A 16,357-nucleotide genomic window follows, 5' to 3' on the forward strand; every position below is an offset into this window, starting at 1 on the left:
ATCTTTTCGGGATACAAAATTGATGAAGCTAAAACAAAGGCAGTAGCAGTAAATTATGTACCCACACACAAATTGGTTTAGCAATATCCATATTTATGGGGACATGATAAAATGAAGTATTTAGGAGTATAGATTAAAAATGATTCTGGTGTGGCAGCTAAGGATATGTGGGATTAGACTAAACAAAGGGTAATACGAAAACTGGGAAAATGGAAGCTTTGATCTGATATTGTTAATCCTCGTTTATTCCTTACGTGTGGGTAGTCGGTTCCGACCTCAGAACCGAGCCAGCCATCTTCCAAGCTCGCGCCAGCCACAGCTCTCAAGCTAAATTCTTACCCAGAATTCCCCTCTCCCTGTTACCCCAGATTTCGTTTCCCGCGTCGCCATTCCGTCGTGTCAAGCTACTTCTCTTGAGCTGAGTACAATATTTTTCATCATACCAAAGTTCTAAGACAGCTTTTTTTCCACAAAAAAAGTCATTAGATAGTTATCTCTTACCTTATCGCATTTAGCGACAACCTTTTTCAATCCTTTTCAATTCTTCTTCTCTTCTTACTGCGAGGTAATTCCTTTTTTTACCATCTTTGGTAAACCCCTTTTCTTTTTACCTTCAGGCATTTCTTGTACCATTGCTGGTATCTTTCTGGTTCCTCTTTCTTTCATTCTAACATGGCAGACAAAAAAGGTAGTCCAGGGTTTAAAAGATGTTTGGATTGTGGCCATAAATTACCTACTTCAAATGCACATTCCCTATATGTGTACTGTGTGGGTGTGCCTCAGTTAACAGTTGACCCGCCTTGCAGGATTTGTAAGAACTTCTCTAACAGGACGTTAATTGAAAGGAAAAATAAATTAATATTGAAGGGGCTACTTAAATCTCCCTTTTCAGGGGCTATTTCTGGGTTGGAGGCTTCAACTCATCCAAGATCCCATAAGAAAAAGAGTGATGAACAAAAAAAATGGCCAAGTCTCTTCCTTTGTCCCCAGCTGGGGACTGTCAGGAACCGAGACCTAAGAAAGCTAAGCTTTACAGTTTGGATTTGACTTTTTCGGCTCCAGTGCTTTCGGTGCCTAGACCTTCAGCACCGAGGCCATCGGCACCATCTTCTACTTCGGCACCAACTAGTGTGCCCCATACTGCATTGGTACAGAGGATCGCCTTGGTTCAGACTCCCTTACCAGCACCGACTGTTCAGTCAATGCAGACTGTTATGATGTCGATGGAAGTTTCAACACCCATTCCTTTTTTGGCTCCAACAACTTATCCGGTACCGACCGTTCAGTTTTTGTCACTGATGTTTTCGGCTCAGGCCTTAGTGCTGACAACCACTTCGCTACCAACCTCATCGTCGGTGCAGAACATGCCTTCGGCACCGATGATTTCCTCAGTGCAGACACCTGTAGTTCAGACCATTACAGCTCTGTTGTTTTCAGTACAGACCACCCCCGTGGTGGGCACTAAGCTTGCTCCGTCCTTGGATAGACCTGACTCCCCCTCAGCCATGTCCGTGAAATCCACTAGAAGCGCCTCTGAACACGATGTGTTGCGTCTTGTGGATCAGTTGCTTTTGGACAGAGGTATCCCGCCCCCTAGGACCTGTCCTTCCTTGGGAGGTGATCATCCTTTACCAAAGACCCCTACTTATTCTCCTCCTTCATTGCCTTTGAAGCCCCTTGATATAGCGCAGACCTCACTAAGGAGCCACAGTTGCCTTTGTGGCAGGAGAGTCTTGCCATTGCCCAGGATGTCAGCTGTGGCATACATACTTGGTGTTTCACAGCCATCCAGGGACTCCGGGTCGGCAGGCTGAGCCACTTTGTGTGAGGGGTGACCCCTGCTGTGGGTCCCCACCCCTCTTCAGGTGGACCGGCCTTCCAGCTAATGGAGAAGGCTCTTGCATCAGTTGGCGACCCTGTGCTATCACTCTCCCCACCCTCCTCTGGACCGCAATGCACATAGGCTTCTCCTAGTGGACACCGGGTGCAAGGGCCTCAGGACATACTCCCATAGGAGACCCCTTTTGTGCTGTCTTCCCCAGCTTCTCCCTTTGAGGAAGATCATCAAAAGTGCTCGTGCAAGAGGAAGCCCATGGACGTCACAGAGGAGTTCCATACTGAAGACACGGACTTTGATGATGGGGAAGGGTCCCCTCGATCACCCTCTGAGGTTTCCTTTGGTGATATCCTTGAAATCCTTAAACAGAGAGGTGATTGGCAGCCCTCTAACCCGACCTCTGAAGAGTCTGTGTTCCTGCAGGCCTTTCATGCCCGGCCCCCTACCTCCTGGGTTACTCCACCTGACGAAGAACTTGTCCGACTCATCGTGCAGCGTGCGTGGAAGGCTCCTGACACCGTTGAGGCCATTCACCGGAGGCCAGATAAAATTTTGTCCCCTCCTTCTAGTGATCCCCATTGGTCCAAAGGTCTTCCTGTAGATGCCGTGGTGGTGGCGGCCGCAACTAAAAAGGACCTGGCGGAAGAAGAAAGCCAGACTGTCCATCCACCCAACAAAGAGTCTTGGGCTCTGGACAGAATAGGGAAGCGTACCTTTGCATCAGCGACCTTTGCAGTCAGGTCCCAGAACTATATGGCATATTTTACCAGGCTTCAGAGACTTAATTTCTGAGCTCTCTGAAACTTTGGCTGGAGCTGTGTCTGATGAGGTTCGTGACAAAGTGGCCTCTCATCTAGCCACCATCGAAGCAATATCTAACTCCTCCATGTGCCTGCTATCTCATGCATCAGAAGGCACAGCGGGTTCAGGCATTGTTCTGAGACGCCATGCCTGGATGCGCTTGTGTGATTTTGCGGAACCCTTCAAGGCTTCCTTTCTCAATGCTCCCATTGAAGCCTCTTCGTTGTTTGGACCCAAGGTTAAAAACACACTGGCTAGATGTGAACAGGACGTTAAGACCCTTTCTGCTGTGGGTATTCATTATTCTTCCCCTCAATGGGCTTTCTCCAGAAACCAGAATAATGGGGAGATATGGCACAAAAAGTCTCAAGGTTCTTTCCGTGACACACAGGCTGAGTTCTCCCCTAGAAGCAGAGGGGGAAACTCACAGGGAAGACGTCCCTTTCGGGGCAGAGGGGGTGTGCATAACCAGGGTTCTAGGAATTCTTTCCCTGGCCAATCCTACCAGTGCTTCTGAAGAGCGGCCCAACTACTTTCCTCTGGAAGTAGTTGGGGGTAGTTTCTCTTTGTACCCTTCTGCCTGGCTAACCATTACCACTGATTCCTGGGTACAAAGCATAATAACCAGAGGTTATCCTATCCCCTTCAACCTTTGTCCCACTCCCCTAACAAGCTTATTAGATGTTCCTCCCAGTTAAAGGGAAGAAGCTGCATTAGAGTTTTTAAAGCTGCTAAGAAAGAGTCATCCAGATAGTCCCTCCAGACCAGATAGGATCCGGATTCTACTCAAGACTATTTTTGGTGTAAAAAAAAACGGGGACTGAAGACCAATTTTGGATCTCATTGTATTGAACAAGTTTGTAAAGGTACAGAAATTCCGGATGGTCACAATACAGTCTATCCTTCCGCTTTTGGAAAAAGACGATTGGATGTACTCGATAGATCTTCAAGATGCGTACTACCACATAAAATTGGACAGACCATCAAGAAGATTCCTTTGCTTCTGTGTGGGAGCCAGTCATTACCAGTTCAGAGGACTGTCCTTTGGACTCTCTACAGCCCCCAGGGTGTTCACAAAGTGCATGGCAGTTGTCACAGCTCACTTGTGACTACAAGTAGTCCAGGTGTTTCTATACCTAGACGACTGGCTCATCTACGCTCCCACCAGACAACTATTGAAAGAAGCTCTGGCATACTCTCTTCTCACTACAGAAAGGCTAGGCATAACCATAAACTGGCAAAAATCCAATCTCACCCCATCTCAGTCCACAGAATTCATAGGGGTCATCTTGAACACACAGAACTGCAGAGCATCCATTCCAGAGCACAGAATTGTAAGGATAAAGCAGCAACTGATTCCAGTCTTTTCAAGGGAGAAATCCATAGCTCATTCTGTTCTCCAGCTGTTGGGTTCCATGGCAGCCTCCATTGCTATTGTCCCCCAGCCAGATTTCACATGAAGGTTCTACAATGGCAATGACTCACCCAATGGTATCCCTTTCAGTACCCTCTTTCAGCCAAGATTCGGGTAACTCACAGGTGCAAGCAAGATTTAAATTGGTGGATAGCGCACAGTCCGTCACGGTGGTCTCACCCCTTCTCCCCCCAACAGCCCAAGGTTACAGTGACCACGGATGCCTCCCTGATGGGGTGGGGGGGGCTATTTCAGGGACAGACAGTCCAAGGGACTTGGTCCGAAATGGAGGCCCAGCTGTATATAAATGTTCTAGAGCTGAGGGTGGTGCTTCTGGCGTTGCAAGCATTCCATCCCCTGCTGCCGTCTGGACTATTGTGATACAATCAGACAACATGGCAGTGGTCTGGTAGATCAACAAACAAGGTGGAACCAAATCTTACCCACTTTGTCGGGAGGCCATGAGGATATGGTAATGGGTGATGGCTACCAACCGCTTTCTTCTAGCAACGCACATTCCCAGGAGTTCCAGCGTGATAGCAGACAGACTCAGCAGGTGTATCCTACAACCTCACAAATGGTCCCTGAATCCTTTGATAGCGGCGGAGATTTTCAACCGCTGGGGTCTTCCTTGCTGCGACCTTTTTGCGTCCCTGACCAACTACAAATAATAAGCAAGAGGGGGTTGGAATTTATTGGAGAAAACTGGCAAAGGAACCAAAGTGTTGGGAGCAAATAACTAGAGAGGAAAAGGTAGTAGAACGGGAAGACACCAAAAATTTATTTGGATTATAGATTAGAGATTACCTTCCCTATCAAAGACTGATATCAGAGTATAGGCAAAGAGAAAGAAATAGGGGGATAAACGAAAGACCAGCACTGGTAGAGTTTTTAGTAGAATCTAGAACAGAAGCTGCCATCAAAAAATGAATAATTAGTAGAGCTTATAAAATATTGCATCATAACTCTTACAAATGAATTAGATGAGGTTAGAAAAGATTGGGAAGAGAGATTTGATAAGCAATTCACAAATAAACAATGGGAGGATATATGTATGCCTCCCAAATATGCAACAGAATCTAGAAGATTTAGGATTTTTGCTTGAAGTGATTACATAGATATTTTTATACCCCAAGTAGACTCTAAAGAATTTTTCCTCAGGTTGACAGCAAATGTTGGAGGTGAGATGGGTAAGAAAGAAGAACATATTTTCTAAGAGTGCAATGGGATGTAGGACTTTAAGGATTCCGTGCAGGATGCACTGTCAAAGATGCTGGATGGGCAAATTGGTGTGACGAGGGAGATGATTTTTCTGAGCTGTGATATAAAATCAGAATTGCCTAGATATGGTAAGGCCTTGCTGTGTCTAATTATGGTGGCTGTCAAAAAAGCAATTACTAGAAAATGGAAATCAAAATCTAAACCCACTATATTAGAAGTAGAGAATATCGTAACAGAGATAAAACAACTGGAGTTGTCATATTTAGAAAAGGGTAGGACCAAACTACATAGGAAAAATGGGAATTGTGGGAACAATACAGACAGAGGAGGAATGAGGTTTAAAAGGAGGCAAGACTTAAGTGAGCTGTGTAATGTTTGACTGAAAATGATTGAGTAGATTATAAGTGATTTATAATGTATGCAACTGGGAGTGTGTCAGTATGGTTTGTGATGTAAAGTGCTTCCAACTAGGACTTTGTCAGTGTGATTTGTTTTCATTTATATAAATGCATGATTGCTTATGTCATAAGTGATGGTTTAATAAAGCTGCTTCTTGTTTAAAAAAAGGGGGCAAGAATTGAATAGTTTATGCAGTATTGCTTAGGTTATATGGTATATATAGTAATAATGCTTTTAAATGTTAATTTGTTAATACAGTTTTATTACTTTTGGATAAATATAAATTTGCCTAAGTCACAAGTGATAATTCAGTGAAGGTGTGTTTAAAAAAACTGCACACACAATTGTAGTCAGATTGGGTGGAAAATACATAGCAGCATTTAAGTGTCACATTGTGTACCAAAAGTGGGACTGAACTCTTCAACTCCCACAGTTTAAACTTTGCTGAGTTGTTTAGCCAGCCATGGAATATGATATTTTAACAGTTAAACAAGTGGTTAGGCGTATCTTTTAATTTTAGGCGTATCTTTTAATTTTCCTGATTTGTTCTGTTATTATTTATAGGCACATCTGTTTCTTAAGTTTCATTTATTTTCAGCATTTCTTACAACAGTGGTGTTGATTGCAAGTCTAAAAGGAATTAGAATCAGTCCTGTGCTCTTCTGATATAAACTGATAGCTTGGATGCTGAATCAGTCCTGTGCTGTTGTGATATAAATTGATTGCTTGCATGCTGAAGATTAGTATAGCTAAATTAATTCATATTTACTTTGTATTCAGCATCAAGAGACAATCAATCCAGCTCATCCAAGCAAAAGAAAAAGACAAAGTCTCAGCAGTACAAAGGACCCAAAAAAGGTGAGTTACTTTATCTGCATCCCTCATTGCTTCCATTGATATTCTTGTTTTAATGTGCAGGATCACAGGGGAGTACTTAGAGCAGACTGAAGTTAATAGTAGTTTTGAACATATGATTTCACTAGTCCTCAAGATTTAGGATTTTTCCTTTAGTAGCCATCAACGTGTTTGAAGAAATAGTGTTTTGCTCTTCTGCAAATTACATTTCCTAGTCAATTCCCCATCTGCTTTTAAGTAACTTACTGGGGAAGGCTTGTTCATGGAATGAACAGTAGTGTGCAAAATGTATTAAAATGTCTTGTGCATTTATCAGAGCATTATCATCATGTGCTATTTCATTATACGTGTTATAGAAACTTTGTTCTTTGGAGGAGCAGTTCTTTGTGATTCTAAGATAGTATTCATATTTTATTTATTTATTTGTTTTGGGGGTTCACAGAGTTGTGCAAATATATTCTGTGTTATCCAGAAAGGTAATTTTTGTATTTGGGGGGTGGGGGGTCATGCGTTGTTAGAAGTTTGTATTTATAATGCTCTACAGATTGAGGTTAAGCATACTGAAAAAGTGCAGTGCATATTATTGTACTTATGTGGTGCAGGAGGGTTGGTATAATGGTTAAGGTGTTCACTTTACAGACACAAGGTACAGGGTTTGAGTCTCACATTTGAAAGGAAGGCAGTCTAGACTTAAAAACGGCTGACAACAGCAGCTAACCTGGTATTTATCTATATAATTTAAAAGCATCTCTGAAATCTAGGTATATCATGATTGTGTCAGATTTTTCTCAGCACTCGTGGTTTCACCTAGTGCTGTGAACTCTTGTCTTTTATAATTACATCATATGAGACAGTACTGCAGCATTTTTAATATTAGTTCTAGCCAGACTTCAAAGCAGTGGGGGGTCTGCAGGAAGCAACTAAATGGGTGGTGCTAACCACAAAGGGGTGGGGCTTTGTTACAACAGGTCATTGACCTTTACCTGCAATCAAACAAATGTGGTCATTCACTTTCATCCAAAGACCGTCTTAGTTTGCACCTACTCATTATTAGCCACTTTACAGACTATAGATATATATACCCCCACATGTCTGATTGCAGTCAGCAAGGCCAGTCTTAGGTGAAATGGAGCCCTAGAAAAGGACTCAGAGTGCCCTCTATTGCACACTAGTCTTCCTTCTACTTCCCTAGTGCCCCTTCCCCTGTTTTATTCTCATTCTGACCCTGCATTATCCATATAGATTGCTTCATCCTTACTTTTTCACACTTTGACTTACTTTTAGGTTCCTCTTCATGTTTTAACACACCCTAACTGGCCAGAATTCTACTGTTATAGGTCTGGAGGACATAAGGGAATTAAGCCAAGGGTCTGGGGACCACTGGGCACCTAGAAGTTATAGGATTCTAAATGCTTTGCAGTGCATCTTGAAGCTTTTTTTCCCAACTTTTTGGTTTAATAATAGCATTAATAAAAAATCCTGAGTAGGAAAATAAACTCTTATTTTTTTTCTTTCACTGAAAAATAAAATGTGTCTAAAGTTTAATATTCAAAGCTAACCAAACAGCAGATGTCCTTTCATATCACTGTTGCAGTATTCCTAACGCAAGGGCTCTTCTGCCAGGCATAGCCCAACATCCGACCAGTATACCAAAGCATTTAGTACTCTCAGGAGCCATACGTCACACAAATGCTCACCAAGCATAGTGTAGATCATAAAGGTGATGTATGGACACGCACACTCAGAACTTCTTTGCCATTAGTCCGAACACCTTCATTGAATGTCAGTCTGAACACCTTCCTGCAGTGCTGGTTATCGGGCCATATTTGAGATACGTGCCCTGTTGGGGTTTCTTCTTATCTTTCTTTTTTATTTAGTTTTGGTTTCTTTCATGTCATCCAGAAAGGGAAAATGTCAGTGTGGGAGGCAGATTTCCCATAAAAATCATCTTGACCAGTGTCTCTTCAATTTGGGTGTTTCCCACGACCACATGCAGTGTTCTGTCTGCAAAGCTTTTGTCCCCATGACTCCCCCAGATGTTGCTCTCAAAGCTAGTGAAAGGCCAGAGGATCATACGGTAGTTGCTTCGGATCACTCTGCTGTGACCCTCATCAGACTCTGGCATTGATCTGACTTCTTGCATGTCCTCGGAGGCTTTACAGATGTCCGATCAAGATGTTGAGGTGGAATCCCTGCTGACCGAGGGGGATTCTGCAGACCTTCGTGAGGAAGGAGATCCTCAATACACTTATTGAGTGTCGCCAAGGTTCTGACTGTCCCAGGATGCTTCTTGAAGATGTCCCACAGAAAAAGAAATAGATAACCAAGCTTATTTCACCTGCAGATAAGGATCCCCATCAAGAATGACAGGATTTTACTCAAGGGTTGTTTAATGTTGTAATGGCTTTAAGCCTCCTCAAGGGGTGTCTCTGCCTGCCCTTCCCTGGTCTTCTATTCCTTTTAAAAGAACTAGGGAAAATGGATTCCTCTGATGAGGAACAGGACTCTGGGGAAGAGTCCTTGGCCTACTCTTCTCATATCCCTTCCCCCTTGGACTGTGGTCCAGAGGAAGAGTATTCTGTTAGTCCAGATTCCCCTTTAGTGGAACTCTCCTTTGGGGACACTGTTACCAGTATGATGGAATTCTTTAAGTGGGATTGCTCTCAAGTCTCTGATATCCAGAAATGGTATTATGAGCTTCTTCTTATGGAGTCTCCCAAGCCTTCTGCTGTTCCCCTAGTTCTGGCTGCCCTCCTGGATACATTTTCAGCAGCTTGTGTGGCCCGCGAGTCTCAGCTCCCAGTTCCTAAGCAACCTGACAGATTTTACAAGGTGCCTGATGAATGTAAATTTTTGTATAAATGCCTTTCTGCTGATCCTTCTGGTGTCTCTCTTTTGACAAGCCCTCCAAGTTGTTGCCATCTACCAAGCTGCTTCCTTTAGACGAAGATAATAGGGTTATGGATATGCTGGGTAAAAAGGTTTATACTGCTGCCACTTTATCTTTTAGTGCCATCAACTACCAGACTAATGCAACCAAGTTTGTTTTGGCCCTCTTTTCTTATGTCTGTCCAGTGATTTCCAATCTGCTGACTCAGAGGACAACACATCTGCCCTTTCCCTGTTGAGTTCCACCTCTCAGGTTGCTCACCACTCTTTTAAATCCAGCTGATGCCTCCTGCATAGATACTGCATTTGATTTTGTTATGAGATGTTATTCCAGACTTTATCTTCAGGCTTTGCCTTATGACATTAAGGCCAAACTATTGGATGCCCCTTTTGGAAAGTAAATATCTTTTTGGTGCTGCCACTGCTGCTGAACTTAAGTCTCTTCAGGATAAGGGCAAAGCCTTGCAGGAGCTGAAACATATTTTTATTTCTCCTATTCCAAAGTTTCAGAGGAGTTACCTCCTCCAAATCTGCCGCTGTTCGCAGGCAGTCACACTCTCCACCCAAAGGTAAAAAGGGTTCTGTGGCTGCTGCTCAAGTCCACTCAAGCACCTACTTTTCAGGGTAAGCCAGGTTCCATTTGACAATTTGCTTCCCCTTTCCCTCTGCCAGGTTCAAGCCCTTATGGCTTGTCCTCCTTTTTTGGTGTTTCATAAAGACAGGGTATCTTTGCGTACTAATCCTTCTTTTATGCCCAAGATGGCGATGAGTTGTCCCTTAATCAGTCTGTGCATTTGCCTACTTTTTTCCTTTCTCCGCAGTGTACCATTGAGAAGGTGCTGCACACGTTGGATGTTTATGAACAATTCAAATTTTATTTTAATAAGACTAAGACTTTTTGTAAATCTTATCAGCTTTGTTCCCTTTCATCCTAGAGACTTAGGAATGGCTGTGTCCAAGCAAACTATTTCTTCTTGCATTTCTAAAGCCATTTCTTGAATGGGATTTCCAGAGTTAGAGCTTGTTTTGCTAGGGCCATCCTTCATGGCTTCCTAGACAGCTCTGCTGGTCCTTCCTCCTCTCTCTCTTCTTCCTGAGGTTTGGCACTCTCCCTATTGTAATGAATACTGCAACAATAAAATGAAAGGACACAGTACATTTGTGTAAAATTTTAACATAACAGTAGATGCCCTTCTCTTCACTGTTGCAATATTCACTCCCTACCTCTGCCCCCAGTCAGTTTCTCTTCTGGGATGTACTGATTACTTCTCTTGTCCTTGGCCTGGCCTTCCTACTGGGGCTGTCAGTTCTAGGGATGGTACATCCGGACGTCACCTCTATGCCTTATGCTATGTGAGGAGCATACGTGTGATATACGGCATACCTTAAAGCAATCTAAAGGCTTTGGTTTACTGGACAGATGTCAGGCTTTCCTAGGCAGGGGAAGAGGAAGAGAAGGACATCTACTGTTATGGTAAGATTTTACATAACTGTACTTAAACAAGACAAAGGGTCTCTTATCCATACTCACTTGTCCACTCTTCAGCTGATGCTGTGGGAGATGAGGTGTTGATCCCTTTTAGGCACCTCTTTTCTGAAGATGTGCTTTGGATACTGCAAGAGACCAGGAAGCCCACTACCAGGAAATCATATTTGTCAAAATGAAAGAGATTTTCTGTCTGGTGCCTCTCTCTCTTTCTTTCACCATCAGGATTCCCTATCTGAGCAGTTTCCTCTGGTTCTCTCTTATTTGTGTGATCTGCTTCTTGCTGGGGTGGCATATTCTTTAGTGAAAGCTCACCTGTCAGCAGTTTCTGCTAGTCTGTACTTGACTCCTGCCATAACAGTAGATGTTCTTTTTTTCACTGTTGCAGTATTTGCTGCCTCCCTCCTGCCCCTCTGCTCCTCTGCTCCTCTAGGCTGTTCTTCTTACCCTCCTGGCTGAGGGGCTTTTATGTCTTTTCCCCTTCTAGGGAAATTGTGCTCCTCCTAGGGCTTTTTCAGTTGTGAGTATGTATATCCATATGTCACCTTTATGTCCTACGCCATATGCAGGGAGAGTATGTGTGAAATATGGTGCATGCAAGTACTAAAGACTTTGGTATATTGGCTGAAACATTGGGCTATTCATGGCAGGAGATCACTCACATTAGGAATATTGCAACAGTGAAAAGAGGGATAGTCTAGTGTTGTGGTAAGGTTTTACACAACTGCACTTTCTTCCCAAAACTGTGAAGACATATGCAAGGATATACAAATGCTGTCTGGGAATAGTGCATGCCTTCCTGGCCCTCCAAAGACAATAATCCCCTCTGTACCCCATCAGGTGTTAGAATGGGGTAAAAGTACAAATTCCTCATTACCTAGAGGAAAACAGTTTTGGTACTTACTTTCCTCACTTGCTTAGAGAAAAACAGCTCTTGTACTCACTTTCCTCACTTATCTAGAGGAAAATAGTTTTTTATTCAGGCATGTCCAAGGGTCAGCACCCAGTGATGTCCTTCAAGGATGCATCTGCAGTCCTTACAAATGGGTTGTCCTGTCGTCAGGCAGCCCTTCGGTCGGCCGGATTCCAAAGTCTGGGTCTGGCCTCGGCTGATGTCGCACTTCACACGACGTCATAGCTGCAGTTATTCGGGTATAAAGGTATCAGCCGACGCCATCTTCCTCAGTCTTTCTTGCCGCGTGGCGCCCGAAGCAGAAGCTGTTCGCAAGTGCCGGTCGGTCAGAACCAGAGATTACTACTACCGAAGACCTCTAAAAAGCTAAGTACCCCGTTGGGGACTCTTTGTTGCCTCAGCCGATGTCAGAAAAAGTGAATAACTGTTTAACTTGTGGGAAACAAATACCTCATAAAGATTTCCACTCTTACTGCTTACCTTGTTTAGGCCCAGACCACGACGTAGCAGCTTGTCTAGCCTGTGCTTCTTTCAACCGACGGACGCTTAGACGTCGGTCGGAATTTGCTGAGGAGTTTTTCGGCTCCGCTTTTGCTTACATTATGCCGTCGGATACTCCGACTACGCAAATATCTAAAAAGCGCAAGGAAAAGGACCGACACTTTCATGGTCCGCGGTTTTGGCCGAAACCGCGGTTAAGCCAACCGCGAGTGTCTCGGTTTCGGCTGAAACCGAGTCCACGGTTCTTCCTTCGGCCGAAAGCTTACCTCCTACCGAGGCCTCTTCCAGCATGGTTGAATCTGCTACTGAAATCCCACCCGCTCTTGCAGGTTCTCAGGATTCATCTAATACTATCCCTTTGGATATTTCTACCCCTGCACGTGGAGCTGCTAGGCCACCTGCATCCATGTCGATTAAGGCCTTTGCCAGGGCTAAAGCAGCAACATCTACCAAAACTGTGCCTGCTAAGACCCCCTCTCACAGGCCTAGCTCTAGTTCACAAATGCTTAGTCTAGCAGAGGATCTAATTTCTTTGATCCGGGGATCCCAACCACACCCAGACAGGGCCTCTCACCCACCTCCAGAGAAGAGGCCTAGAGTAGAGCCCCCTGAGCCAGTTTCTTCAGATGACTCCTCTGATGAATCAGATAATTCTAACCCTCCAGAGGGCCCTTTTTCTCCTTATGAAGACTCTGATGCTGAAGAGTCCATTCCTTCTGCCTCTCCGCCTGAGGAATTTTCTTTTGGGGAAAACTTGCATGCTATGAGGGAACAATTTCAATGGCAGGGCCAGGATTTTTCAGACTCTAGGAAAAGGCTTAGAACCTTTTTGCATTTGCCACAGCATAGGCCTTTAGCCATTCCTCCAGTACTTACTGTTGTGGATGATGCATTTAATGATGCTTGTACTGCTCCTGATTCTCTTCCTCCGGCCCCTGCTAAGCCCGATAGGTACTACAGGGTTCCGGACACACATTATCATTTGTATAAGGCTCCTTTTGCAGATCCCGAAACTGTCTCCCAGGGACCTAAGGCTGTAGCAGCTACCTCTGCCAAAAAACCCCTCCCCTCTGAAAGGGAATCTAGGGCCTTAGAGAGATGGGGTAAAAAAGTTTACACTTCTGCTACTCTTTCAGCTAGGGCCTTGAACTGTCAATTCCACATGATTCAGTATCAAGAATTTATGTTAGACCAGTTAACTAAAAAACTGTCCTCGGATGAGCCATTAGACAAAAAATCTGTTTAGGAAATGATACATAACATTCAGCAGGTCAGTAATCATTCCTTAAAATGCGGCTATGATGCACTGGAGGCTTCCTTTAGATCAGCCATGACTGGTACAGTGATCGGAAGACATGCATGGTTAAAAGAGCAGTCCTTACCAGACCATGTTAAATCAAAGCTCCTAGATGCTCCCATGGATAAGCTCAGTTTGTTTGGCTCCCCTGCACAGCAGGTGCTGAAGAAGGTGGAAGAGAAAGCAAAATCTGTCCAGACAGTCAAGGATTTCTTGCAGGTCCAACCTCCAAGGTTTAGCAGGAACTGGCCTTCCAAGAATTGGTCCTTTCCAGAAACCTCCAGAGCTCAGAGAGGCAGGAATAGGCGCTCAAGAGGCAGGGGTCAATCCAGAGGTGCCTACAGGGGACGTCAGTGGCAGGCTAACAACCAGCGAGGTACAGCCACCGATCCAGCCACCACCACCTCCACAGGACAATCACAGTGACTTGGCTCTGGCACCGCCTACCAGGGAACAACTAGAAGCACCCTTAGGCGGAAAGCTAGCCTTATTTTCAGTAAACTGGCATTACATCACAGGAGACAAATGGATTTTACAGACAATAGACCAAGGTTACAGGTTTCACTTCCATACTCTACCAAGGAAGAGAGGAATGCCAAACCTACCTCCAAATCAGAAGACAGAAGCTCTAAAACAAATAACTCACTTACTAAGGATGAGAGCTGTAGAAAAGGTTCCATCTATGGAACAAGGGCAAGGATTTTACTCCAGACTCTTCCTGGTACCAAGAAAAGAAAACCAATGGAGACCTATTCTCGACCTGTCCGCTTTAAACACATATCTCATTGTTCCAAAATTCAAAATGCTGACCCTACAGCAACTTCTTCCCATGCTGGGCAAGGAGTCTTGGCTGGTAACTCTAGATCTCAAGGAGGCATACCTGCACGTCCCCATACGACCAGATTGCAGAAGATACCTCAGATTTCTTGCAGGATCAGAGCATTATCAATTCTCAGCATTGCCCTTTGGCTTATCTACTGCGCCCAGAGTATTCACGAAATGCCTGGCATCAGTAATTGCTCATTGCAGGCTTCAGGGAATTCAAATCTACCCTTACCTGGACGACTGCCTGTTACAAGCGGACAACAAAAACAAGTTAACAAAAGACTTGAAAACGGTCATTCATCTACTGCAAGCCCTGGGATACACAGTCAATATAAAAAAGTCAAGGCTGACACCATCCCAAAGGATAACCTTCTTGGGTGCAGAGCTGGACACATCAAAACAAATGGCATTCCTAACAGTAGAAAAACAGGAACAACTCCCTCTCTACTTCATGGCATTAACAAAGCAGAACCAGCTAACAGCAAGAAAAGTCCTGCAAGCCCTGGGTTACATGGCATCCTGCATAATATTGATTCCACATGCCAGACTACATATGAGAAAGTTACAGTGGTACCTAAGGAATTTATGGTCTCAGCACAAGCACAGCCTAGAAACCCAAATTCCAATAATTCCATGCCTGAAGCAAGAATTCCAATGGTGGGCTCAGGCCTGTCAATCAAACAAAGGACTGCCCTTCCACAGCACTCAACCAAGCCAGACCATCACAACAGACGCCTCAGACCTCGGTTGGGGGGCACACATGCTGGACAAGTGCATACAAGGCTTATGGACTCAAGATCAGCTGCACCTACACATAAATCAAAAGGAAATGCTGGCAGTAAAACTGGCAATTCAGACATTCAGACCATTTCTTCAACAGGGTCAACTGTTGATAAGGACGGACAACACCACAGTTATGTGGTACATCAACAAACAGGGAGGCACACATTCATACCCTCTATGCCGGATGGCAATGGACCTCTGGAATGTGGCCCTGAGCTTCAACATTCAGTTGCAAGCAATTTTTGTGCCAGGAAAAGAAAATATTCTAGCAGACATCCTAAGCAGAACTACCACAGATGCCCACGAATGGATGCTGCATCCGGACATCTTCAAAACTATTACAGGGAAATGGGGACTACCAGAAATAGACTTATTTGCATCCCCACACAATCACCAACTGAAAAAATTCTGCTCGAGGACGTACCACCCACTTGCTTGGAAAGTGGACTCCCTATCATTCAGTTGGAAAAACCTGACAGCATATGCATTTCCACCTCTTCCTTTGATGCACAAGGTGCTATTGAAGATCAAAAAAGACCGTCCAAGGATCATCCTGATAGCTCCAGACTGGCCAAGGCAACATTGGTACCCATTACTGAGGAGTATGTCTCGGGAACAAATATGGCCTCTGCCCCTAGTTCCCTTACTGTTAACACAGAACAACTTCAAAACCCTGCATCCAAACCTGAAAACTCTGCAGCTGACTGCCTGGAACATTGCATAAGACAAAATAACCCAGATTTATCTCAAAGGGTTAAAGACATTATCTTGGAGGCTCGCAGACCCTCAACAAGAAAAAATTATTCAGCAAAATGGAAAAGGTATCTCATTTGGAGTACTGCAAAAGGAGAAAATGTGTCACTGGTAAACATAGCTAACATCCTGGAATACTTGGCAGAGCTCTTCCACAATGGCCTGTCCTATTCTTCCATTAAGATTCATGCATCAGCTATTTCAGGAGAATACAACTCGGATCCTCCAGTATTCTCACATCCTCTGCTCAGGTAGTTTCTGAGAGGAATTAAAAATGTAAAACCACCTAGGAAGCCACCATTGCCAGCATGGGACTTGAACTTTGTGCTAGAAAAGTTGACACTCCCTCCTTTCGAGCCAGCAGCAACAGCAGAATTACAGTA

At 44.3% G+C, this 16,357-nt stretch overlaps 1 protein-coding gene across 1 annotated transcript in view; it reads left to right on the top strand.

Annotated features, from left to right (window-relative positions):
* Window positions 1–16,357, top strand: part of MBTD1 (mbt domain containing 1) — a gene marked incomplete in the record, with an annotated part of 2,241,711 nt that overhangs the window by 2,064,577 nt on the left and 160,777 nt on the right. The window contains 1 exon segment of the mRNA XM_044084938.1: window positions 6,453–6,530. Coding sequence (XP_043940873.1) covers window positions 6,453–6,530 — 78 coding nt within the window.

Source organism: Protopterus annectens, chromosome 10.part0, assembly GCF_019279795.1.
Source record: "Protopterus annectens isolate FY-2018-M chromosome 10.part0, PAN1.0, whole genome shotgun sequence".
NCBI lineage: Eukaryota > Metazoa > Chordata > Ceratodontiformes > Protopteridae > Protopterus > Protopterus annectens.